The sequence below is a fragment of the Giraffa tippelskirchi genome, chromosome 13 (assembly GCF_054371585.1).
Source record: "Giraffa tippelskirchi isolate mGirTip1 chromosome 13, T2T-mGirTip1v1.2.pri, whole genome shotgun sequence".
NCBI classification, from domain to species: Eukaryota; Metazoa; Chordata; class Mammalia; order Artiodactyla; family Giraffidae; genus Giraffa; species Giraffa tippelskirchi.
This window is the reverse complement of record NC_137287.1, coordinates 79,291,992-79,316,735: the sequence shown is the minus strand read 5'-3', so window position 1 is coordinate 79,316,735 and position 24,744 is coordinate 79,291,992. Positions and strand designations below refer to the sequence as shown.

The 24,744-nt window shown below is 38.2% G+C and overlaps 2 protein-coding genes across 12 annotated transcripts in view; one reads left to right on the top strand and one right to left on the bottom strand.

Moving 5' to 3' along the window:
• LOC145533452 (uncharacterized) overlaps positions 1-24,744 on the top strand; it is a 220,635-nt gene that overhangs the window by 35,516 nt on the left and 160,375 nt on the right. The gene's annotated exons all lie outside the window — the stretch shown is intronic.
• Positions 7,702-20,246, bottom strand: LOC145533453 (uncharacterized). Its single transcript, XM_081560875.1, has 3 exons — positions 18,790-20,246; positions 9,805-9,970; positions 7,702-8,078 (listed from the first exon to the last, which is right to left on the bottom strand). Exons 1-3 carry the CDS (start codon positions 18,986-18,988, stop codon positions 8,036-8,038), a joined length of 408 nt encoding a protein of 135 aa, XP_081417001.1. The 5' UTR covers positions 18,989-20,246; the 3' UTR covers positions 7,702-8,035.

Sequence of the window (24,744 nt, the reverse complement as noted above, 5' to 3'; positions counted from 1 at the left end):
GAAATAAAAATAATTATCTCAGTTGTTAATGGCCATATGCAAATTAGTATTTTATGGAAAATTAGTATTTTACCTCACAGTGTAATAGTAAGTAAAGCACACCTTTGTCTTTCAGTAGTATAATGAGACATTCAAGTTTCTGTCGTATATAAAATACTCTACTAACATTAATTATTGGATTTGGGGTTTGAAGATGGTACTATTAAGTTGGTATTTTCTTCTGCTTTCTGGCAATTGGCTAATAACAACAAAGACAGGGAAAAACTAAAATACAAACCCCATAGTCTACTAAGCCACAAAACAGGGGAATGGCTGCCTGAAGCAGTGGAGACCAGGCAGGCCACCTGTGGGAGAAAGTGGACGATGCCATGGCTGCAGAGCTTGGAGCCAGCGGGAGATGCTTCATGAAGTTGAGAGGCCCACCCTGAGGTGCAAAACCTGTTAGCCTTTGTTTGTAAGAGCAGAATGGCTTCTCAAGCCAATGGCAGGAGTTTCTCTGCATCTGGTTTTATTCTGAGAAGTTGGGAAGTGAAACCAAACAGGGAGTCATCACACTGCCAAGGGGAGGAGATGCCTTTGACAAATGTCAAGGCCTTCTATCTCCTCTGGATGCTGAGAAGTAAATAGCTAACTGATTCTCATGTAAAACCCTGAACCAAAACAGAATTTTGCTGGTGCAGAACTGATCCACTATGGCCTTCTGCATTAGCTTACTGTAGACAGCTTATCCAGGAAAACGTCATCACTTTCAGTGATGACTTGGCAAAAAGTATCCAGCTCAAGACCACTACTGCCATTCAAGAATCGAAAAAGGAGAAAGGAATGGAAAAACAAAGGACAGGTGAAGAATACTCATCAAAAAACAATATTGTTGTAAAGAAGATGAAAACAATGACCAAACATTTTGCCATGAATTTAAGACCATTAATGGAAATATTTATCAGTAAGAGCACAAAACAGTGGTATGAAGTCAGGGAAGAGACAGTGTGACTACATGAGAAAGTGCATTGTAAGCTGACTGAGTGAAAAGAAAAATAAGATAAGAAAATAAAGCTATGGCTGAAGTGAAGATGAAATAGGAAGGCTCACAAGGGACAGTAGAGAATGTGGAAAACACAATAAAGAACAATAAGCTAGAAATGGATGAGTGGGTAGAATTTACCAAAATGAGTAAGAATGTTAAAACAAATTAGAGTGAGAAAACATGGAAATCACAAAAGAAGATTGTTACATAGTCTGTTTTCATCTTAAAGAAGAAACATAATGAAACAGCCAATATTTAATGATATAATCCAAGGTAACATTTCTGACATAAAAATAAACACACACACAGATAAAACTGTAAGAATATTTTGACCAGGCTTTTGTTTGTAACATGGGAGTGTTTTGAGGGGAAAAATTAGATTTTTCTTTTTTCCGTGGCCAGGCCATAAGATGATGCTTAATCATGTCTTTACCTAAAGTATTTAATCAGCTGCATAGATACAGTTGGTTGAATTTGAGCATGGATATTAGATCTAGTCTGAGTAAATAGCCAAAATTTTCTTCATGTATTTTGTTTGTGTTTTTTTTTAATTTACCCTTTCTAAAGAAACCTTGGAATGCAAAAAGAGTGCTTTAAGTAAAACTTTTCAAATAAAGAGAAAATTTAGAACTGATTCTCTACTTAAGACAGGTTCACAAGCTATTTCTTAATTTGTAAGACTTATAATTATTACAAATGCAGAAGTATTTTTGGGGAGTTGATGCATTTCAGCTTAAGTTAGACAAATTTTGGTTGTTGTTGGTGGACTTAGGTCAGTGATTCTTATCACTCCCTTAGTAAGTTTTTAAAGATACCCATTTTGGCTTCTAAGGGCAGATACAAGATCTCCTCCATCCACATGTTACTTTATCATTTGGGCTTACGTAACAGAAAGATAACTTAATGAAAATAGAAAGCAGCTAATACATCTTGTTTAATGCCATAACACAACCTTGTTAAAATACTTGGAAATGTGAGATAACCTAAAGAAAAATAGAACTATTCTATTTCATATAATTTTATTCTGGTAAGCATTTTAAATGGAATAAAGCTATAAATATGGCTCTAACATTTCTTTACTTAGAATAATGACAAATGGTGTTCATCATATATAAATTGTTTCTTTTTTCCATTCTACTTAGAGGCTTTATTAGGAAAGGTTTTGATTTTTTTCTCATGTGCTTTTCAGCACTGACTATGGCTGACAGACCTTTTTATACTGAAATGCCCTTGCTTTCTTAGTTAAGTCTTTACTCATTTTGTTTGATGTATTTCTGGATTTGGTATATTGCTTTGGGTGGTGTAGTCATTTTCATAACATTCTTTCAGTCCACGAACATGATATGTCTCTGTACTTGTGTCACCTTTGATTTCTTTCATCCAGTATATTTTTCTGCATTCAGGTCTTTCTGAAGTGATTCATGCCATCAGTGCCTTATTCTGATTTTATTTTTTTAACTTGTTGCTTAGACTAACCATACATCTCTTTGGGTGAACTGCCATCCTACATCTTTTCCTGGTTTCCTTTTTGGACAGTTAGAATTTTCTTCTTGACTTTTTCTTTTGTTTTGAGTCATGAGGACTCCCTTCCTTAACCTCTTTTTTCTGGTTGCTATGGATAAGTTTGTGATTGAATCAACTAATGCTTTTTTTTTTTTTTTCCTTAATGAGTTTGGGATTTTGTGTCACAGTAGACAGACTTTTTTCTTTCTGAGATTATAATTATCTACTTTTTTACACTTAAATACTGAGCCATCTGGAAACTTATTTTAAAGTAATGTAAAGAGGTTGAGAATCAATGATATTGAATGCTTGCTTCAAACAAAAATTGTTCCTCCTTTTCATAATATGGAATTTAATTAAAATATGGCTGCCAAATCAAAGACTTCATTTTCTAAGTCCTTTAACTTACATGTGTGGCCATGTGACCAGTAGTCACTAGAAAATATACATGAGAGTGATGTGTGTCACCTGTAGGCCAAGACCTTTAAGAAGTTCTCTGTCCCATGTGCCATCTAAACACAGGCAACAGAAGAGACAATTGGATTCTGACACCAGAAGTTGGCAGGAACCTGGGTCCCTGAATTACTGGGGTCAAGATAGCCACTCACTGACCAGGAACATCAATAGTGACTGTTACACAAATGAGAATTACACTCTCATTGTGGTAAGCCACTACAAAGTTGGGGTTTATTTATTGAAGTGGCCAGTATGGCTTCACCAATACAGAATCCAGAGAAGCTAACATTCCCTGAGCACTTGTGTCTGAGCACACTTCACTGTATTCAGTGAGCACTCTGCCCACTGTCAATGAACAGGAAATGTTAGTTACATAATATTTGTAAAGGCTCGGGAAGGGGGGGCGGTTTATCAGTGGGTGACTTTCACAATTAACTACATGTTAAAGTGAAAATTCTATTCAGTGCACTTGTGTCATCCACATCACTAAACTAGACCATGGAAAAATCTGAACGTAAAAAGCAGAGGTATATCAAACTAATCCAGGCTTACTTTCATTTATCTCTTAATAATAATACTTCATTTAAAACAAGGCATCCAGTACGAGCTTAAAATAGATGGTATACCAGGATGACAGTAGGAAACAATTTTGGCTTCTGGAGACAGAATTCACAATTGTGCAGGAAATTTATCAGTGACCTATATTAAGCAAAATAGACTTCATCTATAAATATGAATGGATAACCCAAGATTACATCTGGAGGAATACATGAAAGGAGGAGATGAGCTAATAAAATACCTAAAGTGACTGAACAACAAATATTTGGCAATTAAGTTGAGGTTGAATTAAAAATATTCAAGCATGATAGCACACAGTTGTTCCTGTTACTGCCCAGTATCAGGCAGAGTTTACAAATACTTGATTCTTTGTGGAACTACTTTGAAAATCAAGCTGCTGCTCTGCAAAGTTATTGAGCTAATTTGTGAAACTGTGACTAGTTTCTGAATAGAGTCCTCTACTCTTTTTTGTTGCAATTTGTTCAAAATCAGTTGTGATTCTTTAATCAAAATGTTAAATGAAGGGAACACCATAGAAGCATAAAGTTTTGAAGACTTGAGCAAAATGGAATTCTTGAAAACATGGTACATAAATAGGAAGTTTGAATTTGTCAATTCAAAAGTGAGGGATGAAATGACAAAATCAAATAAGAAGAGTTCAGTGTACCTGATTGAACTTTCATAACTGTGGTTTGTAATTTCATAACTTGTGAGAAGAATTTTTGAATGAGCTTCCATTTGTGGGGTAAATTTACATTCTATAATGAATAGAATGAAATTGAAAAGCCCTATTTTTGTGACATCTCTATTTTGTTTGGCAAAGTATTCAAGATAATGAGAAACAGAGACAACACTGTTGAGGAGTTTTGTGTTATAAAATATTTGTCTAAGAATGAGTCTTAATGAAATAAAAATGATAATATGATGAAAATATTTGGACTAAAATATTTAAACATTTCCATACATAAAATCATAACTATGTACCTTCACTGAGAATTTTCCTGAGCTTACCAGGAATCTTAACATATGTAGAAAGAGTTAATTTTTTCAACAAAATATGGGCTAGAGAGAAGAGCTTTTTGAAAGTGTCAATAAATTTCAATTTATTAATGATAAAATGCAATCTTGGGGACTATTATAATTTTATGACAACTGAAAATAATGAGAACATATTTGTAATTAAGGTCACTGAATGAAAGGGGAGAGACAATGTGGCAGAGAAAAATTTGAAGAAGGCTAAAATATTTCCAAATATGATGGAAAATATCAAGCCACAGGTCCTAAATGCTTAAAGATATCTAAGAAGATTGAATAGAAAAAAACACCACATATAATCTCATCATAGTCAAATTGCTGAAAGCCAGTAATAAAAAAATATTAAATGAATATAGAGGGAAAAAAGGCATATACCATAGAAAAGATCAATATGAAAGTAAAGACTGAATTCTAATCAACATTGAATCAAGAAGACAATGCAATGACATTTTTAACATGTTGAAGGAAAAAAGTCTTCTCAACCTAGAATTCTATATCTGTTTAAACTATTTTTCAAAAATGAAGAGAAAATAAAGGTATTGTTTAATTCATGGTCAAAGAAGAAATCACAAGGGAAATAGGAGCTTATTTTGGAATGAATGATAAGGAACATCTCTCATAAAAAAATTTTGTGGATACAGTTAAAACAGTAGCTAGAAGGAAATTGATAGCATTAAGAGTTTTATCAGAAAAGAATAAATGTAACTTATCCTACCACCTTAAAAAACTAGAAAATGTAGAGAAAGTTAAAGTCAAAGAAAACTAGAGAGAATAAAGAGTACAAATCAATCAATTAGCAAATAGAGAAACAAAAGAGAAAATAGAGCCAAAAGTTGGTTCTTGAAGAAATTTAATAAAACTGATAATTCCTTAAGAAATAAAAGGTATATAATACAAATTTCCAATGTCAAGAATTGCGTTGGGGATTTCCCTAGAGACATTTAAATGATAAGAAAATAATTGGGCTTCCCTAGTGACACATCAGTAAAGAATTGGCCTGCCAAAGAAGGAGACTCAGATTCAATCCCAGGGTCAGGAAGATACTCTGGAGAAGGAAACAGCAACCCACTCCAGAATTCTTGCCTGGGAAATCCCATGGACAGAGAAGCCTGGTGGGCTACAGTCCATGGGGTCACAAAGAGTCTGACATGACTAAACAACATGAAAATAATCAATTAGCCAATTAGCAGAATGGAAAAATTCCATATAAAAGAAACATACCAAAATTGACCCAAGAAGAAAAAGAACATCTTAATGGCCTTCTATTTGTTAAAGAAAGGGAATCTGAAATAAAAATTCTTCTCAGAAAAACTCCACGCCCAAAGACTTCACTAGTGAATTCTACCAAAATTTGATAAGAAATGAAAAATGATTCCAACCGTACATCATATATTTCAGAAAACAGAAGAAGAGGAATATTTACAGGCTTGTTTCCTGAGGGCAGTATAGCCCTGATATCAAGATCTGAGAAAGACATTACAAAAAAGGGAATTGTAGACGAATATGCCTCAAGAACACAGGAACAAATATCACTGACAAAATATTAACAAAAAAAACAGCAATATGTGAAAATAACAACGTGCCATGACAATATGTGAAAATAACAATGTGCCATGACCATATGTGAATTATTCTAGGAATGCAAGGTTAGTATAAAATGATTCCATGTAAGTTGATTTGATTTAAAAAATCATTCAGTACAAGTTATCACATTCCACAGACTAAAATAGAAAAATAGACATGATAATCTCAGTTGACAGAAATTTGACACAATTTAATACCCATTCATGTTAAAACATCCCAGAAATCTAGAAGTAGAAAGGAGCTTCCACAATCTGACAGAAGATGGCTATGAAAACCTTCCAGGTAATCATTATATTTGGTGAAATATTGATTCCATTCCTTACAAAGTTGACAAGGCTATGGTGACTCTATGTTTTCCTACATTTTCCTGGATGTTTTAAGCCAGTGCTTAAGTAAGAGATAAAGTTTATGTAGGGAGAAATAAAATGGTCTTTGTGTGATCTTTACATAATTGCATAGATTAAAAACTACTTAAAAAACTACAAAAATCTACATGAACTAATAAATGAACCTAAAAAGATTACACAGTATAAGATAGGTATACCAAAACCAATTGATTTTTATGTACTAGTGAAAAAAAATGAAAAAGGGGTTTAAAATACTTACAATGCTAAAAAATTAATATACTTAGAAAGTAAATCCATGTATATTTATAGGATACTTCTGAGAGACATTAAATAAGGTAATAAGTAAGAGATAAGCCATGTTCACAGATTGGAAGATTCCATATTGCTAATACATTGATTTTCCCCAAATTGATCTGTAGATTTACCGTAACCCAATTCTGATCCCAGAAGCCTTTTTTTTTTTTTTTTGGATAAATGGACAAGTGACTTTAAAATTAGTATCTAAATGCAAAGAACCTATAACAGCCAAAATAATTTGGAAAAGAGGAAAAATGCTGGATAACTTACCTAACGTAATTTCCATAATTAATATAAAGCTTCAGGAATCAGCACAATATAGTATCCACTCTATTTTGCATTGATCCAACAGATCAATGCAAAAAAAATAGAGCCACACGTAAACTGTCACATGGTTCTCTGATAGAGGTTCCAAGTTAGTCCATCTAGTGAAAGGATAGGCTGTTCACTAAAAATGCTGGGACAACTGGCTAACTATTTACCAACAAACATAGATCTACGAATCATAGATATAAATGTAACAATAAGACTATTAGCATTGAGAAGAAAATATAGATGATTTTTTGTAATCTTGGATTAGGCAAAGATTTCTCAGAAAACACTAACCATAGGAAAAAAAAGGATACATTTGATCCCAAAACTTTAAAATCTTCTGTTTGTCAAAATACACCATTAAGAAAATGCATAGTAAAACCTCAGACTAGGAGAATAGTCAGTTGCACCTTTACATAATAATGCATATGAGAAGTACAATGAAAATAATAGTCTATTTTAGAGTACAATATATAAAATATTTGAATTCCAGGCATAAACTACTAATGATGAAATAAAAGGACAAATAATTGGAAAGTTATGCTTGATTGTATAGACTATAATAAAGATGACAACACTTCCTAATTTAGTAAAGATATTTTAATGTAAGACAAGTTGATTTTTCTTTTTTCTTCCAAATTTTAATTTCATGGCTACAGTCACTATCTGAAGTGATTTTGGAGCCAAAAAAAAAAAAAAGTCTCTCACTGTTTCCACTGTTTCCCCATCTATTTGCCATGAAATGGTGGGACCAGATGCTGTGATCTTAGTTTTCTGAATGTTGAGTTTTAAGCCAACTTTTTCACTCTCCTCTTTCACTTTCATCAAGAGGCTCTTTAGTTCTTCTTTGCTTTCTGCCATAAGGGTGGTGTCATCTGCATATCTGAGGTTATTGATATTTCTCCCGGCAATCTTGATTCTAGCTTGTGCTTCTTCCAGCCCAGCGTTTCTCTTGATGTACTCTGTGTATAAGTTAAATAAGCAGGGTGTTAAATAACATTTTTAAACAGTATTTATAAGCCTAAGAAGCATGCCTTTGCTTTTAGTTTATTGACTACTTTTAATAGTGCGTTTTCATCGGATTGGATTGGGCCAATAAGGAATTCTATAATTGGTCTTTGATATGTTAGTGGCTATTCAAACTCACTTTCAAAAAAAAAGGTTAAGAATACTGGGATAAAAATTAGACCATGAGCAGCTCCAAATAACATCACAAGAAACATAGTCTTAGAAAATATCCTGAGGATGTATGCTTCATACCCCTGTTATTGTTGAAACTGCATTTTGTCACACAGGATAGCCTAGCAGATACAATGCTTCAATGACTTTTCGGTTTACTGAGGGCACTGAACTGGAAATGCATAGGAAATGTGACCAGAAAAGTCAAAAGAAAACCCTATACAAATAACAAGATTAATCATGGCTTTGCAGTTAAGATTGACATTCCAGAAGGCCACAAATCCCATGATGCCCATGATCACAGAAGCAATAGCAAAAGTTACCCACAAAGAACACAGAGGATGAGGAATTAACAATAAGGAAACAATGAACATCGCTGTTGATGCAACAGTCACATTTTGAAGAGTGTTTTCTAATTTTGCACAATACTGATCAAAATACATGAATGCCTGGTTGTATGCCATTAGGGGAACTTTCACACTTCTCTGTCATGTCTCAGAACTGGAGTAACATCAGCTTTTTATTGGTTGAAGAAGAAATACCCGTGGTTTGAATGAAGGCCTGGGAACAAATGATTTCCTGTGGTGATGTAATATTAATATCATACACAGAAAGTGGAAATTCCATTAAAAAGTGGGAATATTGCTTAGAAAAGCTGTTTTATTTAAATCTTGATGGAGTTTTCCCATATATTTTATATATTCTCATAACCAAAACTCTGTAAGGTTTTTATCTACAAACTCACTGTTTCAAAAATCTGCCAGACATTTTTCCAATTTTGCCTACTATCTTTATCCCAGTAGTCAAGAGTCTGTACAAAGTGCAGAGTTATTACAGAACAAGGAGTGATGAGTTGTTTTGTGGACTCAGAGGCAACCAGAGAAGTCGTCAGAGAAAGCAGTATCCAAACACAGACTCCACAAGATCATTGAGACCTTGAGAGATGGGCAAGGTCTATCTCTGGGATAACCATAACCCTGGGACTATAACTTGAAAACTCTTCTTCTACATTAAAATATGGTATGGTGTAGAAGTCATCACTTGCCAAATTTCAGAGATCTAAACCTTCCTGCACTCAGAAACACCCATATACTACTTATGATGTACAAAATGTATAGGAGCACTACAAAAATCTTAGACTCGGTGCTTGCGAGAAAAGGACCAAAATAGTATATAAAGAATAGATTCACTGGATGGATATCAGATTTATGTTCATCTTGGAGAGAATTACATGAGAGGCAGCAGGACTATTTAGTGAGGAAAAATTTTGGTCATTTGTTTCTGGCTTCTTCAACCAGCATAGACAGACTACTTCTCTTTTCCCATCTAGGGCCATAAATGCTCCAAAACAGGTGATGTTATAAAAATAACAAAAGATGTGAAGTGATTGGCCCCCAACTAAAATAAATAAATTTATAAAAAAAATAAATAAATAAATAAAAATTAAAAAAAAAAAAAAAACAAAAGAGCAGGGTTGTTCCTGTATAGATGCAAAAGTGTTGTACAGACCTGAAAGAGGTCGTAATTCCTGTATAGAAGGCCAGGACATTGGTGATGGTGGTGATTGTAATGGGTACTGCCACTTTTGCATAGACATCAGACATCCGCTTGCTTATGCTATCCATGAGGCTGGTCTTCTGCCAGGCAGAAATCATGGTAAACATGTCATCGACACCTGTTAGAGAAAGAAACAGTCTTTGTACTTTTTTAACATCCATTAAAAATTAACCAGATCAACTCAAACCGTTTTCTTTGCCCGTCTCTCAAGGTCTCATTGATCTTGTGGAGTCTGTGTTTGGATACAGCTTTTTCTGACATCTTCTCTGGTTGCCTCTGAGTCCACAAGACAACTCATCACTCCTTGCTCTGTAATAACTCTGTGCTTTTTACACACTCCTTTTTATACACATAGTGCAATACACTCTACTCCTAGTCATCATTCAGGGTGTTCAGTGAAGAGTCAGGAAACCTGGCTGACTGGGTATTAGGTGAAGCAGGATTAGCAATGTATCTCTGATTCCATCAGAACATTTGAGAGACCATTTTCTCTTACAAACCATTTTACTCTAAGGCACTAATATTGAGGTAACATCCTGCTGTTTAAAATATGAGCTGGATTTATCTGTTCCCCAGTTAGCATCTAGCTATCGATGTGGTATGATTTTAAAGGCACCCCATAGTTTATATACATACACACACAACACACACACACACACAAACACACAGATATATACATACATGTAGCTTTCCTGTTAGTCTGTTTCTGATACAAAGAATGCTATCATTCAGACTTCACTTGCCCAGGTTAAGGCATTATGTCAGTAAAATGCAGGTACTCTTGAGATCAGAAACCTTACGAATCCTTTATATATTAAGTGAATACTAAAGTAACCAGCCTCTTCCACAGTGATGTTTTCTGATTGATTTGTAATAAAGAGGACTGGAGAACATTTGAGGACTCTGAAATTGTCACCGAAGTTTAGGAGAGGAGGACTACAGAGAAGAAAGAGGGTTACAAAGGACAGCCTAAGCATGTTGCAGATAAATTTCACTTCCCTCAAGCTTCTTACCGCTTTCACTCCTGTATACCTCTGTTTCTGTGTGTATTGATACAAAATCAATACTTGGAACTGAAAAGTGAGAAGAAAGTGAAGTTGCTCAGTTGTGTCCTACTCTTTGCAACCCCATGGACTATAGCCTACACTAGGCTTTTCCGTCCATGGGATTTTTCAGGCAAGAGTACCGGAGTGGGTCACCATTTCCTTCTCCGGGAGATCTTCCTGACCCAGGGATCGAACCCAGGTCGCCCGCATTGCAGGCAGACACTTTACCCTCTGAGCCACCAGAGAAGCTTGGAACTGAAATGCTGATTGATTTTAATATCAACCTTGGAAGATCTTCTCCATGGATTACATGGGAAGGTACTGGGAATTGCACTTTGCCTCTAATTTCGATGTTCTGTGTGTATGATCTGGGAGAAGGGACTACAGTGACACAGGCTTATGTAGTCTGTCACAAACTGCATCCTGACACGCCCCCTGCTGCCAGCTTTGTGGATTTTGCTTGCTTTCAGCTGGACGAAGGGCAAGAATCTGAACTACTAAGGACCACAAACAAACTCACTGATATGGAACAGGTATTTAAAAACCGGTTTTATTACTTATGGAACTTGGTTCAGAAATTGTCCTCATACATTTCTTGAGCTACTGAAATCACAGCCCCCCCCCCACACACACATGAGCCCTTACACTCACATGTCTATGTATATACAGACAATATGAAGATGGTTGACATGAAGTCAGTTGTCTACACTTGAGTTGTTTGTGGCTGTGGGAACATTGAATAAGAGTGAGTGTGTGCTAGGAAGGTATACATCCAGGGCACAATTCCTCCCCTATCTCCCCTAGGAAACCAATTATTAATTCTTTCAAGCTGTTTACCTTCCAAAATATAAACATATTTACCTTCTTACACTTACTGGAAAATAAACCCTGAAAGTACAGGAAAATACAAAGAAAAACTTTAAACTGCAATTCCACCTGTCAGGGATAATCCTTGCTAATATTTTAAGTGTTATCTATCCAGAATTTGCTATACAAATAGACATGTATATTTGTATATATTGCTCAATTTTAAACATCTTGTTTCATAACCAGCATTTTTCCTTTAACACTTTATATCTACCTTTTTTTGAAGACTGAATAGGATTCCAAAACTTTGATGTGCTCTGAGCAGACCAATCCCATGTTGATATAGGATTAGCTTGTTTTTGAACACCAAGAACCACCAAACTATTTTTCACAGAAGCTACACCATTTTATATCCCACTAGCAATGTATAAGTTTTTACGTTTATAGTTGTTATATATTCTTGATTAATTGGCCCTTTTATAAATATATAATGTCATTCTCTCTCTTCTAACAGTTTTTGACATAGTCTATGTTGTCTTTTATCAGTACAGGCACTCCTAGTATCTTTTGGTTACTATTCATATGGACTATCTTTTTCAGTCCTTTTAACTTTTGATCTATTTATGTCTCTGGATCTAAAGTGAATCTCTTGTAAATAGCATATAGTTGAATCATGCTGTTTCATCCATTCTAACAATATCTGCCTTTTGATTGGAAAGGTTAATCTGTTTAGATTTAAAATAATTGCTGACAAGGAAGGACTTACTTCTATTGTTTTGGTATTTATATTCTGTATATATTATAACCTATTGTCTTCATTTCATCCATTTATACCTTTTCTTTTTGGCCAAACCCAGGCCCCAGCAGTGAAAGCACCAAGAAGTCCTAACTGTTGGACCACCAGGGAACTCCTGATTTACGCTTTCTTTAATGTATAGTTAGTGAGCTGTTTTGATTGGTCATTTTGCTGTCAGTGATGCCCAAGTCAACCTGAACCCTGGAATCACATGAAGACATTTTTAGACACATGGATTCTGCAACTTCTCTACAAAATGTAGATCAGAGTCTGCGGAGCTCTGTTCCAGGACTGCAGGAATCTAAAGTTCTAAGACTCTCCTAAGTGATTCTGATAAACTGCTTAACCAAAGTCCTTCTTGGGGACTAAAAAATCTGCAAGTGTATTCACTAGTGTTCTACATTCACATCTTTCCTTCTATTGCCTATTGAACATTAAAATAAAGGTCATTTAGAGGGAGTCAACACAGTGACTAGTCAAAGTCAAATCACTCTAGCCAATAATATACTTCACTGCCCCCATCCTCTGAAAAATTTATACCACCAATCCACAAACCTGAAAGAGGGAATAGGGCTAAACATGTCATATGTAGCTTTTATCCTGTTAATCTTTCTGATTTCAAGGTTCATCTTGTTACTTTTATCTTCAGTTCAGTTCAGTTCAGTCGCTCAGTCATGTTCGACTCTTTGCGACCCCATGGACTGCAGCCCACCAGGCCTCCCTGTCCATCACCAACTCCTGGAGTTCACTCAAACTCATGTCCGTTGAGTTGGTGATGCCATCCAACCATCTCATCCCCTGTCATGCCCTTCTTCTCCCACCTTCAATCTTTCCCAGCATTAGGGTCTTTTCCAATGAGTCAGCTCTTTGCATCAGGTGGCCAAAGTATTGGAGTTTCAGCTTCAACATCAGTTCTTTCAATGAATACCCAGGACTGATACCCTTTAGGATGGACTGGTTGGATCTCCTTGCAGTCCAGGGGACTCTCAACAGTCTTCTCTAATAATACCACAGTTCAAAAGCATCAATTCTTCGGTGCTCAGATTTCTTTATAGTCCAAATCTCATATCCATACATGACTACTGGAAAAACCATAGCCTTGACTAGACGGACCTTTGTTGACAAAGTAATGGCTCTGTTTTTTAATATGCTGTCTAGGTTGGTCATAACTTTCCTGCCAAGGAGTAAGCATCTTTTATCTTAAACTCCTGTAAATCAATATTGTTGCTTTAAGAAAGTATTGATTGTAATCAAATTTTGTCGTAGTAAAGAAATTTACTTTTGTTTTGGTGCATGTATGTGTGTGTGTGTGTGTGTGTGTGTGTGTGTGTGTGTTGATTTGGGGCCCTGAGTTTAACTGATAGCACCAGCAGTTTGAGAAAAGGTGAAATAGAGACCTTATAGTTGTTTTAATAAGAAGAAAGTTTAATTATTTTAATGTGGTCTTGCATGAATAAGGTGTTTATTTATATTCTTGCTCTTTGGGAATCAGTAACTCCATTTCTGTAGTTGACTTTCTTTGTCTTCAAACAAAACTTAGTTTCTCTCTCCTATTAAAAGTTTTTAGAGGCATTTATCAGTCATTTGTTTTGAAGCAGTTAGCAATGAAGTAAAACAGAGACCTAGAGATTGTCATCAATATTTTAAGATGTAAAGTTGTGGTTGTTGGGGAGTTAAAGTATTAAATCTTCAAAATGCTGTGTATATATTCCCATTTTTGTTGGTCCAACCTAGAAACAGGCAAAAGTTGTGTTATTCAAAATGGAGCAGGTATTACTTTTTTTGCAATTAGTAGCCACTTTTCTTGGGCTTCCTCTGTGGCTCAGCGGTAAAGAATCTGCCTGCAATGCAGGAGACACAGGTTTGGTCCCTGGGTTAGGAAGATCCCCTAGAAAGAGGGCACGGCAACCTACTCCACTATTCTTGCCTGGAAAATCCCATGGAGAGGAGCATCGTGGGCTACAGTCCATAGGATCACAAACAGATACGACTGAATCAATGAGCACACACATGCAGCCTCTTTTCTAGAGCACACTTCTCTAGCAGAGGAGAACAATGAAAATCTTTTAGAAGGAGGCTCTCATTCTTTTTGTTAGCCACAATATATATATTAAGCCAGCTTTGACATACAGGAGGTATTTAGGATTGTGTTTATGGCTAATTGGAGTCATAAGTGGGTGAGAAGATACCTGGACATGGGCACTTTCATGCTGCTTGCTTCCATTCGCTCTCCTTTGAAGATCAGAGGGGAATTAGCTATTTGCAATGTTTCAGTGTATCTTTGTGGTTCTGAAAGGCCAGTCAGTGGATTCATGCTTGGCTCATTACATAAGAATCGACCAGAATAGTTACATTTCATGCAAAGATGAGCACAATAAAGGACAGAAATGGTATGGACCTAACAGAAGCAGAAGATATTTAGAAGAGGTGGCAAGAATACACAGAAGAACTATACAAAAAAGATCTTTATGACCCAGATAAGCATGATGGTTTGATCACTCACCTAGAGCCAGACATTCTGGAATGAGACGTCAAGTGGGCCTTAGGAAGCATCACTATGAACAAAGCTAGTGGAGGTGATGAAATTCTAGTTGAGCTATTTCAAATGCTGAAAGATGATGCTGTGAAAGTGCTGCCCTCAATATGCCAGCAAATCTGGAAAACTCAGCAGTGTCCACAGAACTGGAAAAGATCAGTTTTCATTCCAATCCCAACAAAAGGCAATGCCAAAGAATGTTCAAACTACCACACAATTGCACTCATCTCACACACTAGCAAAGTAATGCTCAAAATTCTCCAAGCCAGGCTTCAACAGTATGTAAACCATGAACTTTCAGATATTCAAGATGAATTTAGAAAAAGCAGAGGAACCAGAGATCAAATTGCCAACATCTGCTGGATCATCAAAAAAGCAAGAGAGTTCCAGAAGAACATTTACTTCTGCTTTATTGGCCAGTCCAAAGCCTTTGACTGTGTGGATCACAACAAAATGTGGAATATTCTTCAAAAGATGGGAATACCAGACCACCTGACCTGCCTCCTGAGAAATCTGTATGCAGGTCGAGAAGCAACAGTTAGAACTGGACACAGAACAACAGACTGGTTCCAAATCAGGAAAGGAGTACATCAAGGCTGTATAATGTCACCCTGCTTATTTAAGTTATGTGTAGAGTACGTTATGCGAAATACTGGGCTGGATGAAGCTCAGCTGGAATCAAGATTGCTGGGAGAAACATCAGTAACCTCAGATACACAGATGACACAACACTTATGGCAGAAAGTGAAAAACTAAAGAGCCTCTTGATGAAAGTGAAAGAGGAGAGTGAAAAGTTGGCTTAAAACTCAGCTTTCAGAAAACTAAGATCATGGCATCTGGTCCCATCACTTCATGGCAAATAGATGCGGAAACAGTGGCTGACTTTATTTTTGGGGGGCTCCCAAATCACTGCAGATGGTGACTGCAGCCATGAAATTAAAAGCTGCTTGCTCCTTGGAAGAAAAGCTATGACCAACCTAGACAGCATATTAAAAAGCAGAGACATTGCTTTGCCAACATCAGTCCATCTAATCAAAGCTATGGTTTTTCCAGTAGTCATGTATGGATGTGAGAGTTGGACTATAAAGAAATCTGAGCACCAAAGAATTGATGCTTTTGGACTGTAGTGTTGGAGAAGACTCTTGAGAGTCCCTTGGACTGCAAGGAGATCCAACCAGTCCATCCTAAAGGAAATCAGTCCTGAATATTCATTGAGAGGACTGATGCTGAAGCTGAAACTCCAATAATTTGGCCACCTGATGTGAAGAACTGACTCATTTGAAAAGACCCTGATGCTGGGAAAGGTTGAAGGCAGGAGGAGAAGAGGACAACAGAGGATGAGATGGCTGGATGGCATCACTGACGCGATGGACTTGAGTTTGAGTGGGCTCTGGGAGTTGGTGATGGACAGGAAACCTTGGGTGCTTAAGTCCATGGGGTCGCAAAGAGTCAGACATGACTGAGTGACTGAACTGAACAGATTCCCAGCTTTTCTGTTCCCTCCTCCCTCCTTTATTTTTGTTCAGTTGCTCTGGGGTAGTGCCTGGAAATTAACTTTATCCTGCAGACAAGTATGGGAATTATTGCCCATGAGGACTCAGAAGAGGTGTCTGAGTCAAGAATGTTATGAATTGCTGGAATTTCAGTATGGAAGCTACCACCACAATTTCCATGACTTTTCCTTCCAAATTTACAGATGTGACTGTATACAAAACAAAATGTGGGTCACAGCCTTTGGAGTCGTTTCTGCTGCCTTGGCAGTGGTGAGCAGCTTTGACCTGATGTTGTACATTGGGGTGCCATTTGTGATCATAGTTGCAAATTCACCGTTTCTTATTCTAGGTGAGTAAAACAAAGCGTGAGGCTGCACACTGTGTATGTGGGAGTGTGGGGTGGGTAAAGAAAGGGTATTGTGTTGGATTAAGCAAAATAATAATATACAGGTGACTCTACAGATCCAAAATGAGGAATCAGGAGAAAAATAAAATCAAATGGAATTATGTGCCTTTAGAGTTGGAAAAATCTAGTACCCCAAATGGAAAAACACACACCAGGGAAATGAATATGCTGTTCACACACACACACACATACACACACACACACAAACACAGAATCCAAAATACTACTAATCATTGAAAATATAAGAAAGAAATATTTGACTTTTTGATTAATCAAGGGATGCAAGTTAAACCAAAAGTGAGATATCTTGTCTTCTTATTAGATTAATGAATATTATAGCAAGACTGAAGGTTTGGGGAAGGCTGTATGAAAATGAACACATATTCTGCTGAGGAAAATTTATAAATTGATACACTTTTAAAATATAACTTTGCAACAAATCAAAAGACTTAAAAATTTAAACCAGAATACCTTTGACCTGCCGACTTCACTTCTGGGAATTTGTCCTAATTATTGGACAGATTCTTACAAAATAGAATAAGTATGTTAATTTCAGTGTGATTTAGAAGAGGAAAAAGCAAAAACAAGCTAATCCTATATCCACATGCTTGCTCTACTGAATGAATAATTCTGAATATGGTCAGTGTTGGGAACTTCTCTCATATGCAGCCAGCAGCCCCCCAAAATGAGCTAACTCAATGGGAAGCTGGTGGACCACACGGAAACATCTCTAAGTAAGTGTGAGCTGACCCCCTAGGCCAGCTGCTCCCCCCTTCCCAGGTAAAATGCTCTTTTGTTGTTCAGTTGCCCAATTGTGTCCAACATTTTGCAACCACATGGACTGCAGCATGCCAAGCTTCCCTGTCCTTCACCATTCCTGGAGTTTGCTCCAACTCGTCCATTGAGTTGGTGATGCCTTCCAACCTCTGTCATCCCCTTCTACTGCCTTCAAACTTTCCCAGCATCAGAGTCTTTTCCAATGGATTGGCTCTTTGCATCAGGTGGCCAAAGTGTTGGAGCTTCAGTTTCAGCATCAGTCCTTCCAATAAATATTTGGGGTTGATTTCCTTTAGGATCAACTGGTTTGATCTCCTTGCAGTCCAAGGGACTCTCAAGACCTCATAGGCTGAAGGGGAGGGCTTGGAGCCTCTTGAGCCACAGCACGCTTACCTGGTTGGCTCCTGCAGGCCAAGCAGGTTGCTCCTAACCCTGGATGAACTTCTGGAAGCTTCCATTCCCTTACTTGAGTTACTCCTCCTGTCCTGCCCCCTACTGCCTTTTTCCTTGTGATAGCTTATGGTGAACAGTGTCGGATTCGTGATCTCCAAAGAAGAACATTTAGCTTCGGGACCGGGGACCAGGCTTGATCACTCAAGAGCTTTTGTGTAGCAGAGTTTTATTAAAGTACGAAAGGGGACAGAGAAAGCTTCTGACACAGACATCAGAAGGGGATGGAGAGTGCCCCCCTGCTAGTTTTAGCAGGCTGTTTTATGTTTGTTAGAAAGTTATTAATCAGATAAGAGAGACACCTCAAGGCTGACAAGGTTTCACCAGGCCCCTCTCCCACAATATGCATTTTTGAGATAGGATGGCACGAGGTGTGTCATCCTCCAGCCATAAAATTATTGATATGAATACTGGTTTATTGACCTATTATCAGCCAAAAGTTAGTCTTAGGTGGAACCATTTTGAAGAAAGGCAAATTCCAAAGCAAATATATAGTTTCATTAACATTGCCTAAGAAAAACATTTCCATAGAGAGTTTGTTTCCTCCTGCCACTTAAGGGAGAGAGAAAAAAATGTCTGACACTTGCAGCCTATTTCCTCCATTTGGAGACCCCTGGCCTTCCTACCTGTTAGCCTCTCACTTGCTTCTTCACCTCTGTCTGGGGTAGAGCTTCCAAAAGCAGGTACAGGTGACAGGTCCTGTTCCTTAGCAGGTGGCAGCCTGGCAACTCCCGTGGACCATCCTGCAGAGCCCCCCTCAGCCTGGGCTACCTGCAAGGTCCTCACTCCTTCTCCAGCCCAGTCCCAGGGCAGAAAGCATGGCATCAGGTACAGCTGCAGGCACTCTTGCTGCCTGGAGGGGGGCGTTATAAAGACTCAATCCAGACACACCTAAGAAAGGCTCAGTGACTGGCCTGGGTCAGCCAATCCTTGCCCATCAGGGGCTCATAGTTGCAAAAAATGGGTCTTGCTGCACTGCCAGTTCCAAGGAACAGGTTTGAGTCCTCAGGTTCAGAATGGACATGTGGCTGCAGCTCTGGTTTTGTTTTATAACCATTTTAACTGGTCCATGAGTAGGAAGCAACTTCCCAAAGCCCCTCTCTGTACGAGAGGAACCCAGGAGTCAGGGAGAGGAGGGGTGGTGGATGCAGACAGGTGCCCAGTGCCCCAGGGGCCATGGAAGCATCTTGAAGATCTGCTGGAAGGAGGCCACACAGAGGGAAGCCCGGGATCACAGACCTGTCCAGGAGCTGCTGTTTGTTAGTTCAGGTCCTGCTGTGAGGGGCTCAAGGTCCGCTCTGACCAAGAAATGCATTGGGGATGCTCTGCAACAAGGGCTATGGGCACGGTTCCTGTGCACCAAGCCTTGCCTTGGTGCCCGTCCAGATGGGCCTTGTGCCCTAGAAGGGGCCTGGCTGTGTGAACTTGGCAGGCTGCTGGATGCCTGCTCACAAGAGCTCCGTGCCTGGTGCAACGAAGCCCATGTGTCACAACTAGAGAGAAGCCTTCACGCTGCAAGGAATGAGCCTAAGATTCCATGTGCTGTAACTAAGGCACCATGCATCCCAAAATAATCAAATAAATAGATATTAAAAAACAGAAAACCTGGAAGAAATGGAGAGATTCCTAGAAACAGCCTCTCAAGACTAATCATGAAGAAATAGGAAATTGGAACACACCAATAATGAGCAGGAGGCTGAATTGGTCATTAAAAACAAAAACAAAAAAACCTTCCCAACAAAGAAAGGTCAGGATCAGATGATTTCACTGAACCATGTTTCAATTCTACCAAACACTTAAAGAAGAATGAACGCTAGTCCTTCTCATGCCTTTCAGGTCCAAATTCTTATACTCAGTCGTGTCTGACTCTTTGCAACCCCATGAACTATAGAGTCCATGAAATTCTCCAGGCCAGAATACTGGAGTGGGTAGCCTTCCACTTCTCTAGGGGATCTTCCCAATATCAAACCCATGTCTCTCACATTGCAGGGGGATTCTTTACCAGCTGGGCCACAAGGGAAGCCCAAGAATACTGGAGTGGGTAGCCTATCCTTTCTTCAGCAGATCTTCCTGACCCAGGGATCAAACCCAGGTCTCCTGCATTGCAGGTGAATTCTTTACCAGGTGAGCCACAAGGGAAGCCAGTCCTTCTCAAGTGCTTCCAAAAATTGAAGAGGAGGAATAGTCTAAAGGAGAATTTCACAAAGAAAATATCTGTAGAAGATACAAGAAGTATGGGCCACTTTCTCTAATTCTCCTCCCTCACCCTTGTCCCTGTTGTCAGCCTGCCTGTTTCATCACTGTTTCTCTGCAGACATTTGTTCTCTCAGGTTTATGGCTAATGGTGAGAATGTCAGAGCTTCAGAATTTACACATCCTATGATTAAATCTCCAGTGGGGATTCATGACATCTTTGCATTTCAGGTCCAAATTCTTGCAAGATAAACTGTCTCATTGGTTCGGTTGGGCTTTATTGGTAAAACTGAACCCAAACATCAGTGGCTACACAGGTGGTGGCGGCAGCTATGGCTTTGCAGGCTATAGGCAGAGCACACTCTGGGAACTGAAAGACAAGGGCACCACGACATCTTTGTATATTACATGTGCGTGTGTGCTCAGTGGCTCAGTGTGTCCAACTCTTTGTGACCCTGTGGACTGTAGCCCACCAGGCTTCTCTGCCCATAGAATTTTCCAGGCAAGAATACTGGAGTGGGTTGCCATTTCCTACTCTAGGGGATCTTTCTGACCCAGGGATTGAACCCTAGTCTCTTGGATCTCCTGCATTGGCAGCCAGATTCTTTACCACTAGAGCCACCTGGGAAGCCTATATATTTCTTAGTTGTCTACATAGACAGTACTGATGGCCCAAGTCAATCCGGGCAAATTTCAGTGTGTTTGCTTACAATTTGCTTAGCGTATCGGTGACTTGTGCATTATAGAGTGGTGGAGAAAGGCTGGTGATTTGTGTTCACAACAAAGAGACTGTGTTTAAATATTTAAGCAGTGTCAGTATGAGACAGAGAAAGGCATGATTTAAATGGTGCTGGGTAGATAATTTTAGCCTCTGTTGTTGTGCTGACGTAAAAAAAGAATAACTTTTGTTGCTTTTAGAGGATAAGGAAGAGATAAGTAGTTTTCCAAAATTGATTTTTTTAAACTCAGGATTGAGGTTTGTTGACATTGTCTTTATTTCAAGGTCAAGAAGATGGAAAAATTTCTAGGTGTGAGAGAAAGTCAGTGTGTTTTGAGGAAATATGACTATTGAGGACAGTCTTAAAGACAAAAGAAAAAATCGGTTTATTATGTATGCTGTGAGTGGTGAATTCTAAGTATAAGGGAAGGAAAGAAAGATTGCTGAAAGATAAGAAATAAATGAGGAGTGTGAGAAGCCTGTTTGGCCAATTTAAAAGAAAAAATAAAGGGAAGGCAAAATCAATACAGATTTATTCCTCAAGTTCATCTGGAGGAAAAATAAAAGTATCAATAATTGGTGAAAATAGAAAGCTTTTTAAAGAGCAAGTACAAGGAGAATAACGGGTTTCTCCTAATGAAAAATATAGTGTAAATATTATATATTTAATATAAAAATAAACTAGATGGCTACAAGAATTAAAGGGGTGGCTGCTGCTGCTGCTAAGTCGCTATAGTCGTGTCCAACTCTGCGCAACCCCATAGACGGCAGCCCACCAGGCTCCACCGTCCCTGGGATTCTCCAGGCAAGAATACTGGAGTGGGTTGCCATTGCCTTCTCCAGTGCATGAAAGGGAAAATTGAAAGTGAAGTTGCTCAGTCGTGTCCGACTCTTAGCGACCCCATGGACTGTAGCCTACCAGGCTCTTCCATAAAGGGGTGGGGCACTGGTCAAACACCTAATAAACAAAGCAATAAAACAAAATAATGAGTCCTTAAAGAGACTCGAAAACTAAAAAAAAAAAAAAAAAAACTTTGAAAATAAGATACAGGAAATATCACAAAGCAGTGATGAAATAGGATGGGGGAAAAGATAGATCTTTGATTTACAATATATGCTCAAATAAAATCCAGGAAGAGGGAACTAATGGAAACAAAACAGAGGAAAGAAATAATATTTTCCAGGTAAACTAGTAGTTGGAGTTGAGCTGAATTTGGTTGGGAAATGACTTCACAGTTGCTCAGCCTTGCTGTGTCCCTCCACCCAAGGGAGAGCTAACTGATCACAGAGTGAGAGCTGACTTCCTTTCACCTGTGCGAATTATCTCCTGAAACAGGGGGATCTGGGATTTCAGGATCAGGACCTGATGGCTCAAGACTGTGTTTCTCTCACTGTGGTCAGTAGACCAACTGCATCCGAACCTCCTGAGATAAACTATGAATGAAGGAATCAAGGAATGAAGGAGGAAGAGGAGAGAAGGAAGGACAGGAGGGAGGAAGGGAGGGAAGAAAAAAGGGAGGAAAGAAGATACAACTAAAAAGAGAAGATTAAAAAGAAATTTAGATTCTATCTTAAACTGAATTAAAGTCTCTGGCAGTACAGCTCAAGACTCTATTTTAACCCATATTTCAAGCACAGTATTAAGTTTTGAGAATTGCTGGCTTAAAAAGAAACATTGCTAAGTGGACTAGAAGGAGGGCTTTTGAACAGAGGTGTTAGAACATTTCATGGTCCCTATTGTGACATCCCAGGGTCACCCACAGGAAGACGTGGGTTTCTGGTTAAGGACAAGGCAAGTTCCCTGACTCTGATCCCACTCTCTACCCTTCACAGCCCCTGCCATTCTGTCTGGCTTCACGGCAGCAGTTGATCCATTTGCTCACAATCAATGGGTAAAAGTGCAAGAGAGAAATCTGTACAGTGTCTAGGCGGATTTTCTGTTGCTTGCAGAGAAAGTAAGCTACTTGCCATTTGTCATCACTGGACAAATTCCTGTTGACTAGGTCCAAACCAGAACTGGCTCATTCAATCTTCATTTCACATTCCTTCTAAGTTTGAGAGGTTAGAAAGCTGAACGCTCTATTTCCCAGGCTTCTTTGCTGTTGGAGGTAATGGATGAAAATTGGATTCTAGTCCTCCTGAGAAAAAAAAGAAAGGAAAATTGGATTCTGCGAACTGGATTGACTCACATGATACTTGGATCATAGGAGCTCAGTGAAGATAGTCTTCCCGTGCTCTCTGCTGCTAAGCCAGGGGACTCTGAAGCATCTTCCTATTATACGTCCCCAGTTTCTTGGTGTATAGACACCAGAGTCTTGTTGATGTGGGGACAACTCCAGGGGTGGTCTCCAAGGAGGTAGTTCTGCTGGTGGTCTGTTCTACAGTGTTCTGACAATGAAGATCCTGGAATCCCAGCCTAGAACTTCTGTTAGATTCCACAGTAACTGTGTAAGCACCTAAGACTACTCAGCCCTTTCTTGCTTAAAATATGCAGAGTGGATTCTGTTCTTACACCAAGACTTCATGAACAAAAAAACAATTAACAGTGTCAGGGGTTCACCTTTAAATGTCTTGATCAGGTTTTAAAATGCCAGTTTCACTGATGAATGACCTTGAAGAAGCAGTAACAATTATTAATTTTACTATTTACCCTTAAAATACGTGTCTTTAAAATTTTCTGCATGATGTAATGGGAGGTAAGCATAAAGCACTTCTGCTTCACGCTAAGTTGTGTTTGTCCAAAGGAAAAACACTTGGAAGGTTGTTGAGTTGTGAAATAAACTATTTACTTTTTCCACAAAACATCATTTTTACTCTAAATAACAAATGACAGGCAAAGCAAGTTTATTGGGATTCGGGTATTGGCAGATATTTTCTCAAAAATGCACAAAATAAACCTGTCATTGCAAGAAAAGTCACTTGGCAGTTGTTGTCAATGACACAGTTTGAACTTTCAAAGCAAAAAGTAAAAATTTGGGAAATTTGTGTCCACCACAGTGAACTTGACATTTTCTCAACTTAAACATTTTTCTGATGACATTGGTGGTGAAAATACTAAGTACATTTATTCCTGTTGTAGAATGTAGTGGAATATATTAAAACTCATAACTCAGCAGCCAGTGGCTTTCCAGATGGTCACAGGTCAGTGTTACAAAATCAGGTGTGGATAAAGATAGATTCAAAGTGCAATAGAGACAACAGATTTTAATGTAACAGAAAAGAAGTTCACTGATGGGCTTTAAGATTTCACAGAGCAGCTAAACCTTAAGGAACTACCACTTGTCAGATTTCAATGTAGTATCAGAGAAGAATATACCCTATTATTCGAAAAGGCTTTATACCTATGAGGGTGGATTTTCTTCATGTACTTCAACTAAAGCATCGCCTTGAAATTGACTGAATGTGTAAGTGGACATGAGAATCTAGGTGTCTTTTATTAAGTTCTATACTAGATACGCAGCAATTTAAAACAAGACAGTTATTCTCACCAATTTTTTGTTTTGGGAAACTGATATTTTTCATGAAGATGTTATTTATATTAATATGTAATGACTTTATTATTGCTATTTTAATGCTTTAAGAAATGTTAACATTTTTGTTTGCAATTTATAATACTATAAATATTGATTCTCAATATTGATCCTCAATAATTTTGGGGTGTGCAGGGGTT